Below are 12,327 nucleotides of genomic sequence, written 5' to 3'. Positions count from 1 at the left end.
TAAAATATTTAGCCCTGCACTCCGTCAAGCCTCTTCACACTGATGTTCTCTGAGAGTAACGGCATGCAAAATGTCTAGATGACAACACTATTAGCTGGTCTGTCTCTAAAGCGCACCCTTGAGATTGGACATATAAGAAACAATTATATACAGAGTGATGCATTGTTTTCTGTCACCTCTTGAAGTTGGAAGTATCCACTTATTGAACCAAGGCTCAGTAACGTTAAATCTATGAATAGGCTGGAAAGCACATTCTAGGGCTTTTCACACTGAGCTTAAACCCACTCTGCTTTTAACCCTGCATAAAGGAGCGTTTCACAGAAGCAGGTTAGCACCGCTTTTTACCCGGGGTTATAAAACCCTGCTCTGGAGGTGCCAAACCTGCATTGCTGTGCCAAACATGTACAGTGTGAAACCATATGGTGTTAGAACATTAGGACTAGGAGTTTAGCCACTGACATCGAATCGCATGCCTTATACACCCATATCGAAAACACAAATTTTGAAGCTGTTGTGTTTATTTTAAAAACACATGCATCTAATAAGTAACAGGATAAGAACGTTTGGGGTGTGAGTGTGTGTAATGTATGTTGTAGAACAAAACATCCAAGTATCGTCAACTTAGGTTTATCACAGATCTTATTTTACTCAGTTGAAAAAAACCCATTATAAAAACCCATAGGAAAATCTTGAGAGAACCACTGGTGAATTAGTCTTCTGGGTTTTGACATCATCCCTGCACCTCTCTGGCTGTGTCCGAAATCACCCCCATACCCTTAATTAGGGCGCTATTTGAGGGGACAGCCTTTTGTAGTTGTACACTTATTCAATCCCATAATGCACCGCATTTGCGGTGTACAACCAAGCCTGCAGCACTCCTCTCAGAAACTGAAGCTTCCGCGCCTCGATCAGCTGAGATTGACGGCTTCTTTGAGTGAAGTTGTCACTAAGGCACTAACAGACTTTTTTCTGGATTTTTGGGAGGAGATTGGAGCTTTAGCTTTAATTTCTACATTTCTATAACTGTTTATTTCACACCAACATAATGAATTGCATATACACACTTTAGAATCTCGCCGGAAGTAGTACCACTGTCCTTTTATGAGTGCTGTGAATTCGGACATACTTCTTTTGTCACATACTGTTTTTGGCCTAGTATAAAATAAGAAGTAGTGTGTGATTTCGGATGCAGTCAAGCTAAACAGCTAGATAATACCCATAATGAATTCCCTTGTTGAATCATCCATCCATTTTCCAAACGGCTGGTCCAATGTGGGTACAGCATAATATACAGGTAGAAATTCCTTTTTAATTGATTATTGTTGGTTTACAATCGTATGGTTTATACATGATAGTTTCCAAGACAGAGATACATCTTTCCATTACTACTGGAGCTGCCATTTTTAAGTTTGAAATGATTATTAATCAGCAAGCACAAACTATGTAAAAGTTCCAGTGCACTCAATGTCCGAATTCATTCACTCCTTCAAGTAAACTATATTAGTGGATTAATGTAGTGAATAGTGAATGAGGGTATAGGGGGCGATTTCGAACAGCTTCGATTCTACAGCAGGTCGCATGCTGCGTTTGTTGAATCAATGACACCGCAAATAAGAACGTTAACCCAAGGGTTTAGGAATATAACGTCAGTTTATAGCTAAATACCCAGGATTAATGAATTAACCCCAAGTAAAGTATGAGCAGTGTGAAACCCAGAAGATAACCCAGGACTCCGTTTACCCGGGGTTTAGAATGACCCAGAGTTAACCATTTCAAGTGTGAAAAGCTCTTCTCTTTGCCTGAGAAATAATATGCACTAAAGATCTAAATCCTGTCTTTACTTCTAGATGACGAATCCAGCCATACAGAATGACTTCAGCTACTATAGGAGGACCATCAGCAGGAATCGTCTAAACAACCAGCAGGTAAGATCAACGATCTGCTGAAATCGACATTACTATAGAAATGTTCACTCTACCACAGATAATCAGCGACAAAAGAGGTCATTCGTTTTCAATGAAAACGACAAATCAAAATGAAATGTACAGCAGAACACGAACTAGTAACCAACAGTTAAACAACCCTAAAAGTAACCATTTGAGAATTTTATAAATGTCTGATCATTTGTATGTGAAGATTAGCTAACATGTTACTTAAAAAAAGAAGCCTTTATATGCAACCGAAACATCTGATGTTTGTCCATTTGCATTGCAGTTAGAAGCTGAGAATGAAGTAAATAATGAAATGGCCAATCGGATGTCGCTCTTCTACGCTGAAGCCACGCCAATGCTCAAAACCCTGAGCAATGCCACGACTAAGTTTGTGTCGGAGGTAAGTCATGATTTCACTGAATCTCCTGTAAATTCTTTGTAAATTCTGTAAAAGGAGAAAACAGAAATGTTGTCGCCCTCTAGTGGCTCTTACTGGTGTTGATTCCCATGCATGTTGCAGAACAAGACTTTGCCAATCGAGGACACCACAGATTGCCTGAGCACCATGGCATGCGTGTGCCGTGTCATGCTGGAGACTCCGTAAGTTCATCTGATTCAATGTCTTCTCAATAAAATAATGCAATTATTTGAGTATTTCTTCATGCAAGTTATACAGAATAGGTTCAATTTGGTTTAAAGTGATCAATTTTTCCTGTCTCAAGGGAGTACCGGTGCCGTTTCACTAACACAGACACCATGCTGTTCTGCATGCGTGTGATGGTGGGCGTCATCATCCTTTATGACCATGTTCATCCAGTGGGTGCCTTTGCCAAGACCTCCAAGATTGATGTAAGACCAACTTGTTATTTTCAGATAGTATTTGGGCACCATAAAAATATATGAATGTCATTGCATTATATATTAAAATATCAAACCAAGTGTCATTTATTTTATAGAAACAAAAAAGACACTTTCCAAACAAAACACTTTACAAAAAATATACACATTCTACAGTTAAAAAAGGTATATGGACACTTTCTGGATGTCAAATGTTAGTAGATCATATTCACAGTTAATGTGAACTATATCTGGAGGAGAATTGATGTCGATGGCGAGTTCGTTTATAGTCACTGCAAAAATTGTCCGGAAAAGCATAATTGGTTTTCAGATGCCATTTTGTTTGTGTCTAATGCAATGAAATTCATACATTTAAGTGTGGCTAAAGTGTCTACAGGCAGATTCAACTGCTGTATATTTTGAGAATATTATATAATTTAACTGCTCTCGTAAAGGTATACAGTAGTCCACATAAAATCAGTCCAAACCTGTATGACTATTTTATCTGCACTGCAGAACATAAACGATGATGTTAGACAGAATATTCACTCTTTTTCATAGAATGAAAGTGAATGGGAACTGCATAAAGCCGGTTCAAATTATGCAAAATTTTTTGAAGCATGGCCATAGCCATATTATAGCTTTGTGTGATACAGTAAAAATATCATTATGTACTGAAAATCTTATCCCTCTGCTACAGGTCTGAAATCTCATGTGCACCAATAACACATCTTTGCATGCCATATTTGAATATACATACTGTTCAAAAGTTTGGAATAATTAAGATTTTAATGTTTTTTTATGCTTAGTCTCTTATGCTTACCGACACCAAGACGGCATTTATTTGATCAAAAACACAAGTAAAAATTACTAAATATTACTACAATTCGAAATAACAGTTTTCTATTTTAATATATTTAAAAATGTAATGTAATTCCTATGATGGCAAAACTGAATTATATTAGAAAAAAATATTTTAAATTGTAACAGTAGCTTGGACACCATTACAGATTTGTGCAAAACTTTTGCGATATTTTCTAAATGTTGATCAAAAACTATTGTGAAAGGACGGCATTTCCATTGACCAATGTTATGCGACTAAAAATGCAATTTTTTCCTCTCGCAATAAGTAATTCCAAAAATTATGGCAACGGATGTTGGTAGGTTTACATATAATCGCAGACACCGCACTAGCCATTATTTTTAATCGAAGGAGACGTAGGCGTATAATCCAAGCATTAATGGCAAGGAAAGCCCCTTATACTCGGAAGCAGCCACGTTTGAGGTGTTTCTGGGTGTTTCTACCTCATATCTGCTCTGAGGTCTTGATGAATTGTGGCATTTCTTTTGTTTAGAATCCAGTATTCCCATCATTATTTTGTCTTTTATGAGTTCAATAAAGAATTCTGTCTCATCTTCTGTCCCAGTAAGTATGAAAAAACTGAAAAACCACCTCATGCGAGTGTAAAAACTTTGTGATATATGGCCGTTTTTTCCATTGGCCGTATTTTCAATTCACAATTTCAATTTGTACAATTTGAAGGGTAATGGAAATGCAGCTAGTGTTTCACAATATAACCTTTCTGTATGTTTGATCAAATAATGCAGCTTTTGTGAGCAAGACAGACTTCTTTGAAAAACATTTAAGGCACAATATGTAGGACTTTTGGTTTAAAATATCCAAAAACCACTAGAACAATGTTATATATTTTGTGGATTTGTGTACTTACATTATCCCAAATGTTTCCAAGAATGTTTAAATCCAGAGAAATAAGCCATTTTAACCAGGACACGGACCATGTCCGTGCGTCACCTATTATTTTGTAGAAACCATGGAAACATCAAAAGACGCTTTAATATATTATGCGTCTTATTTGGTCTTATTAGACAGGTGAGCAACTGTTGGGATACATTAATTGACAGAAAACGAGTCATTGTTATATAGCTCAACACAGTTAGGGCCTGTCCACACGAACACAGGTAACCGCAGCTCATTCTATGTGATTTGGCTGTTCGTCCCATAGACAGATGGGACAGATGGACAGAGCGACTCCATAGACTTCAACGGGGAGAATTCGGGTCGTCCACACGGAAACGCAGTATCCGGTTACTGAAACCGGACTTTTTTGAAAACTCCGTTTGCTGCGCTGTCGTGTAGATGGTGAAACCGGAGATTTTGGCTTATGAAGTCGAAGTGTGCGCAGTTCTCTCCTTTTTTTGACGTTAGATTGTGCGCGTTATCTTTTTTGTTTACATGAGTCGAGTCTATGCAATGGCAGACGTAGCTTTTAATAACTCTGCTAACAGCGCTTATCACATCATATGTATACAGATACATGCGCGGTTATCTCATTGTATTGCAGAACAGAGGTGCCAGAATGCAATAATACAAAATAGTAAGGCAAGTGTGTGAAGCTATTACAGTCCATTTGGGCCCTGCCCTTGTCACAGTTACCGGTCACTGAGTCCAAAGTAAAGGAACTTGTAGAAGGGTTTCACCGAGCCCATGGCATCCCTCAGTGCATCGGTGCCATGGATGGGACCCATGTGGAAATCAGGCAGCCAATTATAGCGTGGTTTTGCATTTTTATGTGGACAGAGATTTTTTTTTAGACCGTGCTTGTGTGGATGCGATTGTTTTTTAAAACGGAGGAGGAAAAACCTGTGTTATAAAAATACCCGTGTACGTGTGGACTTGTTTTAAGTAAAACACATTCTTTCGAAGGCTTGATTGTGTTTGTGGAGTGCACTGTAACGTGTTCATGCTTCGTTAAAAAAAAAATTGCATTATTTTTCATATATTTGACCTTTATTCTACACTGCTCTGTCCCTCCTTGTAAAAACGGTCTATTCTATGAAGCCGGTCCCTCGAAAATACGCAATGGGCTCAGATTGGTCAGCTGGCCCAGTGTGTTGTGATTCGCTAACCGCCTAGTGCACGTTTGTCGGAAACGTCATGCCCCTTACCTTTACCGGTAGACAGTGCTTTTGTCAGTATTAGAAACAATGGCGTCAATAAAACCATACCAATTTGAGCCCGAATCGGACCCAGACAATTTTAGTGAGGATGATCGAGCAGAACCTGTTCAGTCCTCAAGAGTAAAGATCTATATGCGGATCTATAGTGATCGCTACTGAATGGCACTGTTACTTTTGTATTTTTAGAACGATTATAGCCAAATATCTGTTGCAAGAACTATTAACCCAAAACGAACACTAAACATCGGCTTTACTAGTAGCCAAATCAAACACAGAACCATGTTTAGCATGCCTGCAGATAAACAAGCATGTAGATAAACAATACATAAAAGCTCTAATCACAGAATAATTTACACTAATTCCAAGTTCGCTGTTGAGATTTAAAAAAAAGTTTGTAACGTTAGGCGTTTGTCGGATAACGTTAAGTATGCATGAGAATTTAACAAACTGGTTTGCAGAGCCAAACAGCGTTGTCATTTGTTTACTTCCTTGCTGCAACGTACAATTTACAATACGAACTATTACAGGAAAACACATCGACGAAAAATAAATCATACTTACAGGTTGTGGCCCGTAAACAGCTTCTGTTTTTAAATCCATCTTTCAGGACAAGGCGTTGTGCGAATCCTGCATTGAACTCGCGAAGATTGTGGAAGCTTTCCTCCGTGAAATGTGCAGCGGGAGCCGCGCGCTGCGCATTCACACTGGCAGTGTTTGTCTCGTGCAACTGAACCGCGGCTCGTGTATTGCAAATACAGACGAATATTGTCCATTATGTCACATTTTCCGGTCTTCTCCTCCGACCCCTGTCTGTCTCGTGCTTTGATTTATGATGGGCAGCATATATCTGCTACAAATGCGACCTGTTCCTCTACCACGACAACTCTTCCCCACAGCAATACAAAATGGCCTCGCCTTGCAGATGTTGTTTATGCTCAAACAGCAACATTACACACTAGCTAAAGTTAGAAAAGTTAAATCCCCTTTAAGTCTTGTTTTCTTGATTTACTGTGAGTACCATGTTTTACCATGCCTAATATCGATCTAGCTTACTGTAGTGTGCAACAAGTGTCTCATAGTAGCCACAGGGCGAACGCATAGAGTAGCATTATAACATAACTTTCAACACACTCAAATGTGTCTAATATGATAAAAAACAGTGCTGCTTTACCCCACATACGGATGACCCGAAGAAGCAGAAATGGTCGTCTGCGGCATAATAAAAGCTCCACTGCTCTCGAGCTGTTTTTTTTTTTTTAATAAGTGACCATTAGCGGTGAAAATTACATTGTGCCTTTTAAAAAAAACATTTACTTCAAACTTTCGACTGGTAGTGTATGTGAATGCAGGCGACATTTGAGAACTGCAGCAGAGGGATTTTCAGTAAATTAAATTTTCCTCACACAAATGCTATAATGAGGTGGGCTACTTTTATGGTGCTTGTATGTCATTTTTGAAGCTTGACATCAGTCCTGGCTTTCAATTTGTGGAAATGAGCAAGCTGGATGATTGTGATTTCTCCACATATTGTGGTGCACCTAAATCTATTCGGATCACCACTATAGATGGCTTTATGGTTGTTCATGTATGTTTTTTGGGGTCTGTGGGTGGGCGTCCATGATCACAGTCAGGGGTGAGGGACAGAAAGGGGTGACCTTTCTTTTAAAGCTGTATTTTCGCATGCATGTGTGTGTTGTGCAGATGAAGGGCTGCATCAAGGTGTTGAAAGAGCAGCCTTCAAACAGCGTGGAGGGACTGTTGAATGCACTGAGGTGAGTTGGTGTAAAACATTTCACACAAGTGATTTTCTCAACTGTATGTGCAGCACATGTATGACCTGAAAACTTTCTCTCTTTCATCCAGGTATACAACAAGACATTTAAATGATGACAGCACCTCTAAACAAATCAGGGCTCTGCTTCAATGAGAGCGGGAGGAGAGGGAGGAACCACAGAGAAAGAGACTGTCAGAGAACAAACGATGGTGGCTGGCAAACCTCTGAAACCTGTTTGTTTACAAGAGCAACTCGATCTCAAATTAAATAGATATTCTAGAAAAGAGAAAGGAATATGAAAATAAATATATATATATAGAGAGAGAGATTGTTGATGGTTCATCGTGTGTCATTTTATAAAAGCAGGAAAAATAGAGATATATATGTATATTAAAATTCATTAATTAAACAAAACTACCCGGTGTGGATATAAAAGGTCTTTCAAAAACATATTACACATTTAAGAATCGAGCTAAAAAGCGATAGTTAAAACCACCAACAAAAATGGTTCATATTCCAAGTTACGTCTGAGAGTATTTTTGCACACTTGAAAAGGAATCCCACCTCACGGAAAAGACTTTAACATGGCTTGAAACTGTATAGTTCAGATCCTTTTTCATGCGTTTCGATTTGATTTGTAATGCCTTCGCCTCATTATCCTCGATATGCTTCATCCAACGCATTCTGGGAATTGTGGGTTTCCCGATAAAACTGCAGTCCTTGGCATTTCATCTTCGGCACAATGTCTGTTAAAGGATAAATGTAAAGATCACATATACTTGAGACACATCTCTGCTGATATCGCCAGAAATCGAACTATAATCATCCAGCTGTATATACTCGGAAAGCACAGGATAGTTTTGTAAAGAAATGAAGTGTTTTGTTAGACTTCTTCACTAGTGCTGTACAGCAATACTCTACCACCAAGGTGACAACTGCAAACACGTACGTTTGAAATGCCTTCATACCAATGTATGAGACGCCGGATAATGCTAACAGCTCGTCTGTGGAGTTTAAAGGCCAGTTGTACATATCATCAGACGAACAATCCTTTAAAAAGCTTGATTTTCTTTTTTGCTCTTGTAAAGTCGACGTTAAAACGGAGCGAGTAAGCCATGAAACTGCAATTCAGACGCGAACACACATTCTGCCCTGTGCCATAGCTGCTTCCTGTACCACTGCGTCTCATTCACAGGCCAGACGGAGCCACATATAACAAACACCATCAGTAGAAAGCTAACAAATCAACCAAATCACACCATCACAGCGACGTGGATTTGCTTTCCTCGGTTTTCAAAAGCAAATCATTGCCAAACGAGACTGCAACATTGCCTTTTAGATAAATAGAAGTGATGCGCTGTGTGACGTTCGAGTGATTCGTTTTATCATGAACACAATCTCCTGAGATGGAAAACTCAAAAAACAACAGGCTTGAAGGTGCAAAACACTTGACTTGGTGTAAATAAGAGGATTTTCTTGTTGAGGCCTAAACAAATGTTCAATAGAGATTCTTTGTTAGAATTACAGAATTAAAAAAAAAAAAAAAGATGTGGGTTGAAAAACAAAAGAATGAATCGAAAAGATTACCGCGACAAACGCAGTGCTGTACTTTGAGTGTCTCTCGCCATTAGTCGAACTTGATTTGATCTTCTAATATGTTTTCTATATGGAGTTCTGTTGAAAAACAAAAGCTCCGTATGAATATATAGATGGCATGCTGTAAAAGTTCAGACAAGACTGTAAATATGGTGTTTTTATTCATTTTTAATTGTTCGGTGAATCTGAATTGAGTATGTGTTGTCTCTAAGAAAACCATGCGTTTTGGCTTGGACCATCGGACTTGCCGTAGACATGTTCCAGATCTTCAACTTCATATCAGCGGGGAAATTCAGGGAGGAGGGTGGGGGGGACGGGCTGTCCATTTGCTTGTTATTTTGTACATTTTGTGCAAGAAATAAACTTGTCATTTACTACATTCAACATGGCGTTTTGTCATTGACCTTTTTTTCCTCATACAAGGTTATTCCATCTTCATTATCACAGGGCACAGAAATGTATTTCTAAGGTTGAATGATATCAGATATACAATGATGCTTTGAATCACACCGACTCAAGAAAATAAGTGCTCTGAGTTGCTGTCCAAGGTGCCGTTTTCTGAACACACCCAATTAAATGCCAATCACTGCTAGGACTATTTATCACCAGTTCAGAGAATTAATATGTGAACGAATAAAATCGTGTCATGTATTCGCAACAAAACACACAGGTTTATCAGAAACTTAAACTGTCTGCAGTACAATGGTCAGACATGCATGTAAGAGTGTATGTATATGTAAACATACACTGATCAGGCATAACATTATGACCCCCTTTTGCTGCCAAAACTTGACCCATCGAGGCATGGACTCCACTAGACTCCTGAAGGTGTGCTGTGGTATCTGGCACCAAGATGTTAGCAGCAGATCGTTTAAGTCCTGTAAGTTGCGAGGTGGGGCCTCCATGGATCGCACTTGGACTTATTGTCCAGCACATCCCACAGATGTTTGATTGGATTGAGATGTGGGGAATTCGGAGGCCAAGTCAACATCTCAAACCATTCCTGAACAATTTTTGCATTGTGGCAGGGCGCATTATCTTGCTGAACACGCCACAGCCACCAGGGAATACCGTTTCCATGAAAGGGTGTACATGAAAGGTCTGCAACAATGCTTAGGTAGTTGGTACGTGTCAAAGTAACTTGCACATGGACGGCAGGACCCCATAAGCCATGCACACACACCTGGCCTTCCACGTGATGTAAAAGAAAATGTGATTCATCAGAGCAGGCCGCCTTCTTCCATTGTTCCGTGCTCCAGTTCTGATGCACACGTGCCCACTGTTGGCACTTTTGGCGGTGGACAGGGGTCAGCATGGGCACCCTGACTGGTCTGCGGCTATGCAGCCCCATACACAACAAACTGCGATGCACTGTGTATTCTGACACCTTTCTATCAGAACCAGCATTAACTTTTTGAGCAATTTGAGCTACAGCTCATCCGTTTGATCAGACCACACGGGCCAGCCTTCGCTCCCCACTTGCATCAATGAGCCTTGGCCGTCCACGACCCTGTCGCCGGTTCACCACTGTTCCTTCCTTGGACTACTTTTGATAGATACTGACCATGGCAGACCGGGAACACCCCACTAGTGCTGCAGTTTTGGAGATGCTCTGACCCAATCGTCTAGCCATTAACAGGTGCCGTGATGAAGAGGTAATCAGTGTTTTTTATTCTAAACTCAATGTTATGCCTGATCGTTGAGTGAGTGAGTGAGTGAGTGAGTGTGTGTGTATGTGAGTGTGCATGCATTATATATATATATATATATATATATATATATATATATATATATATATATATATATATATATATATATATATATATATATATATATATATATATATATATATATATATATATATATATATATATATTAGGGGTGTAACGGTACACAAAACTGACGGTTCGGTACGTACCTCGGTTTTGAAGTCACGGTTCGGTACGAGTTCGGTACAGCAGATTTACAAAATTGCTTTTTATTTATTTTTTATATTTAACAGTGGTTTACTGGAGAAAAAGTGTCCTTGAATGAATTAAATTATATCTAAAAGTTTATCTAAGATATTTCTGTAAATTATATAGGGAGCCCTTACTTGTACATTAATATTAAAGGTTCACAACAGAGCCCAAACTATTAGCCTAAATTCAGTTGCTATTTATTTTTAGGTATAATAATCAACACTCAAATAACACATTGGGCCCTATTTTAACGATCTGAAACGCTAGTGTCAAAGCGTGAAGCGCAAGTAACTTTGTGGGCGGGTCTCGGCGCTGTTGCTATTTTCCCGGCGGGATAAATGGCTCTTGCGCCCGGCGCAAATCTAAAATGGGTTGGTCTGAAGTAGCTTCATTATTCATAGGTGTGGTTTGGGCGTAACGTGAATAAACCAATCCGAGCGTCATCCAACATTCCCTTTAAAAGCAGGTGCGCAAGTTCCATTATGGATTGCTATTATTATGGCGTATTTACCAGGCGCACGCCAGGAGCGGTTCACAGCCGAGGAGATGTGCTTGTAAGAGCAGTGAAAGGCAGAGAAGTGAAGTTGTAATGTTGTACATTATGGTAAAGGTGATTTCACAGTCTTTTTTTTTTCAGTCTTTCAGTTTTTTCAGTTTTTCAGTCGATTTTTTTTCCTGGTTCTTGACGGACAAACCAATTTGTCAGATGTCCTTATATACATATATGTCTTGCCACTATTGGGCAAACAGGTCTTATCCTTAATTATTACAATTAGCCTGAATCATTTGTAAGCTAGATTTATGCCTATTTTTTCACATCTTCGTGGCACACCACAATGATTTCCGTCATCTCATGTGTTAATATTTTTTTAGTGTAACAATTTATGATTTGCAAAAATAACTGTTGCATCTGTGTAGATTACATGAGCAAAGTGTATGCGCGTTGTGCACGCTATACATTATGGTCAAGCATGCGCCCTTAAAATAGCATAATGAACAACGCGCAACGCGCCACTGACTTTAGACTAGGTTTTTTTCTGGTCAGTGGCGCAATTGTTTAATGGAACAGCAAAATAGCACCAGGGATTGTTTGCGCCGGAACACGCCTCCTTTTTTGCGCTGAACCGCCCAGGTAGCGCAAGTGCATTCACTAGTTTAGCGACGTGCTTCTGAGGAGGGAAAAGCGCGCTTTGCGCGGGTGCAAAATAGGAATGACACATGCGTCGGTGTACAAAGTCAATTGCGCTGG

General features: G+C 39.4%; 1 protein-coding gene across 4 annotated transcripts in view; it reads left to right on the top strand.

Annotated features, from left to right (window-relative positions):
* Nucleotides 1–9,499, top strand: part of fam49al (family with sequence similarity 49 member A, like) — a 41,190-nt gene extending 31,691 nt beyond the window's left edge. For all 4 annotated transcript variants that reach the window (XM_079829065.1, XM_079829067.1, XM_079829064.1 and 1 more), the window contains 6 exons: nt 1,848–1,925; nt 2,215–2,331; nt 2,452–2,531; nt 2,654–2,780; nt 7,449–7,519; nt 7,611–9,499. In XM_079829065.1, coding sequence (XP_079685191.1) covers nt 1,848–1,925; nt 2,215–2,331; nt 2,452–2,531; nt 2,654–2,780; nt 7,449–7,519; nt 7,611–7,674 — 537 coding nt within the window. In that variant the 3' untranslated portion in view covers nt 7,675–9,499. The remainder of the gene's footprint in view (nt 1–1,847; nt 1,926–2,214; nt 2,332–2,451; nt 2,532–2,653; nt 2,781–7,448; nt 7,520–7,610) is intronic.
* Nucleotides 9,500–12,327: the final 2,828 nt, after the last annotated feature.

The sequence above is a fragment of the Gobio gobio genome (genome assembly GCF_949357685.1).
Source record: "Gobio gobio genome assembly, chromosome: 11".
Taxonomy (NCBI): domain Eukaryota; kingdom Metazoa; phylum Chordata; class Actinopteri; order Cypriniformes; family Gobionidae; genus Gobio; species Gobio gobio.
This window is presented reverse-complemented; position numbering and strand designations above follow the sequence as displayed.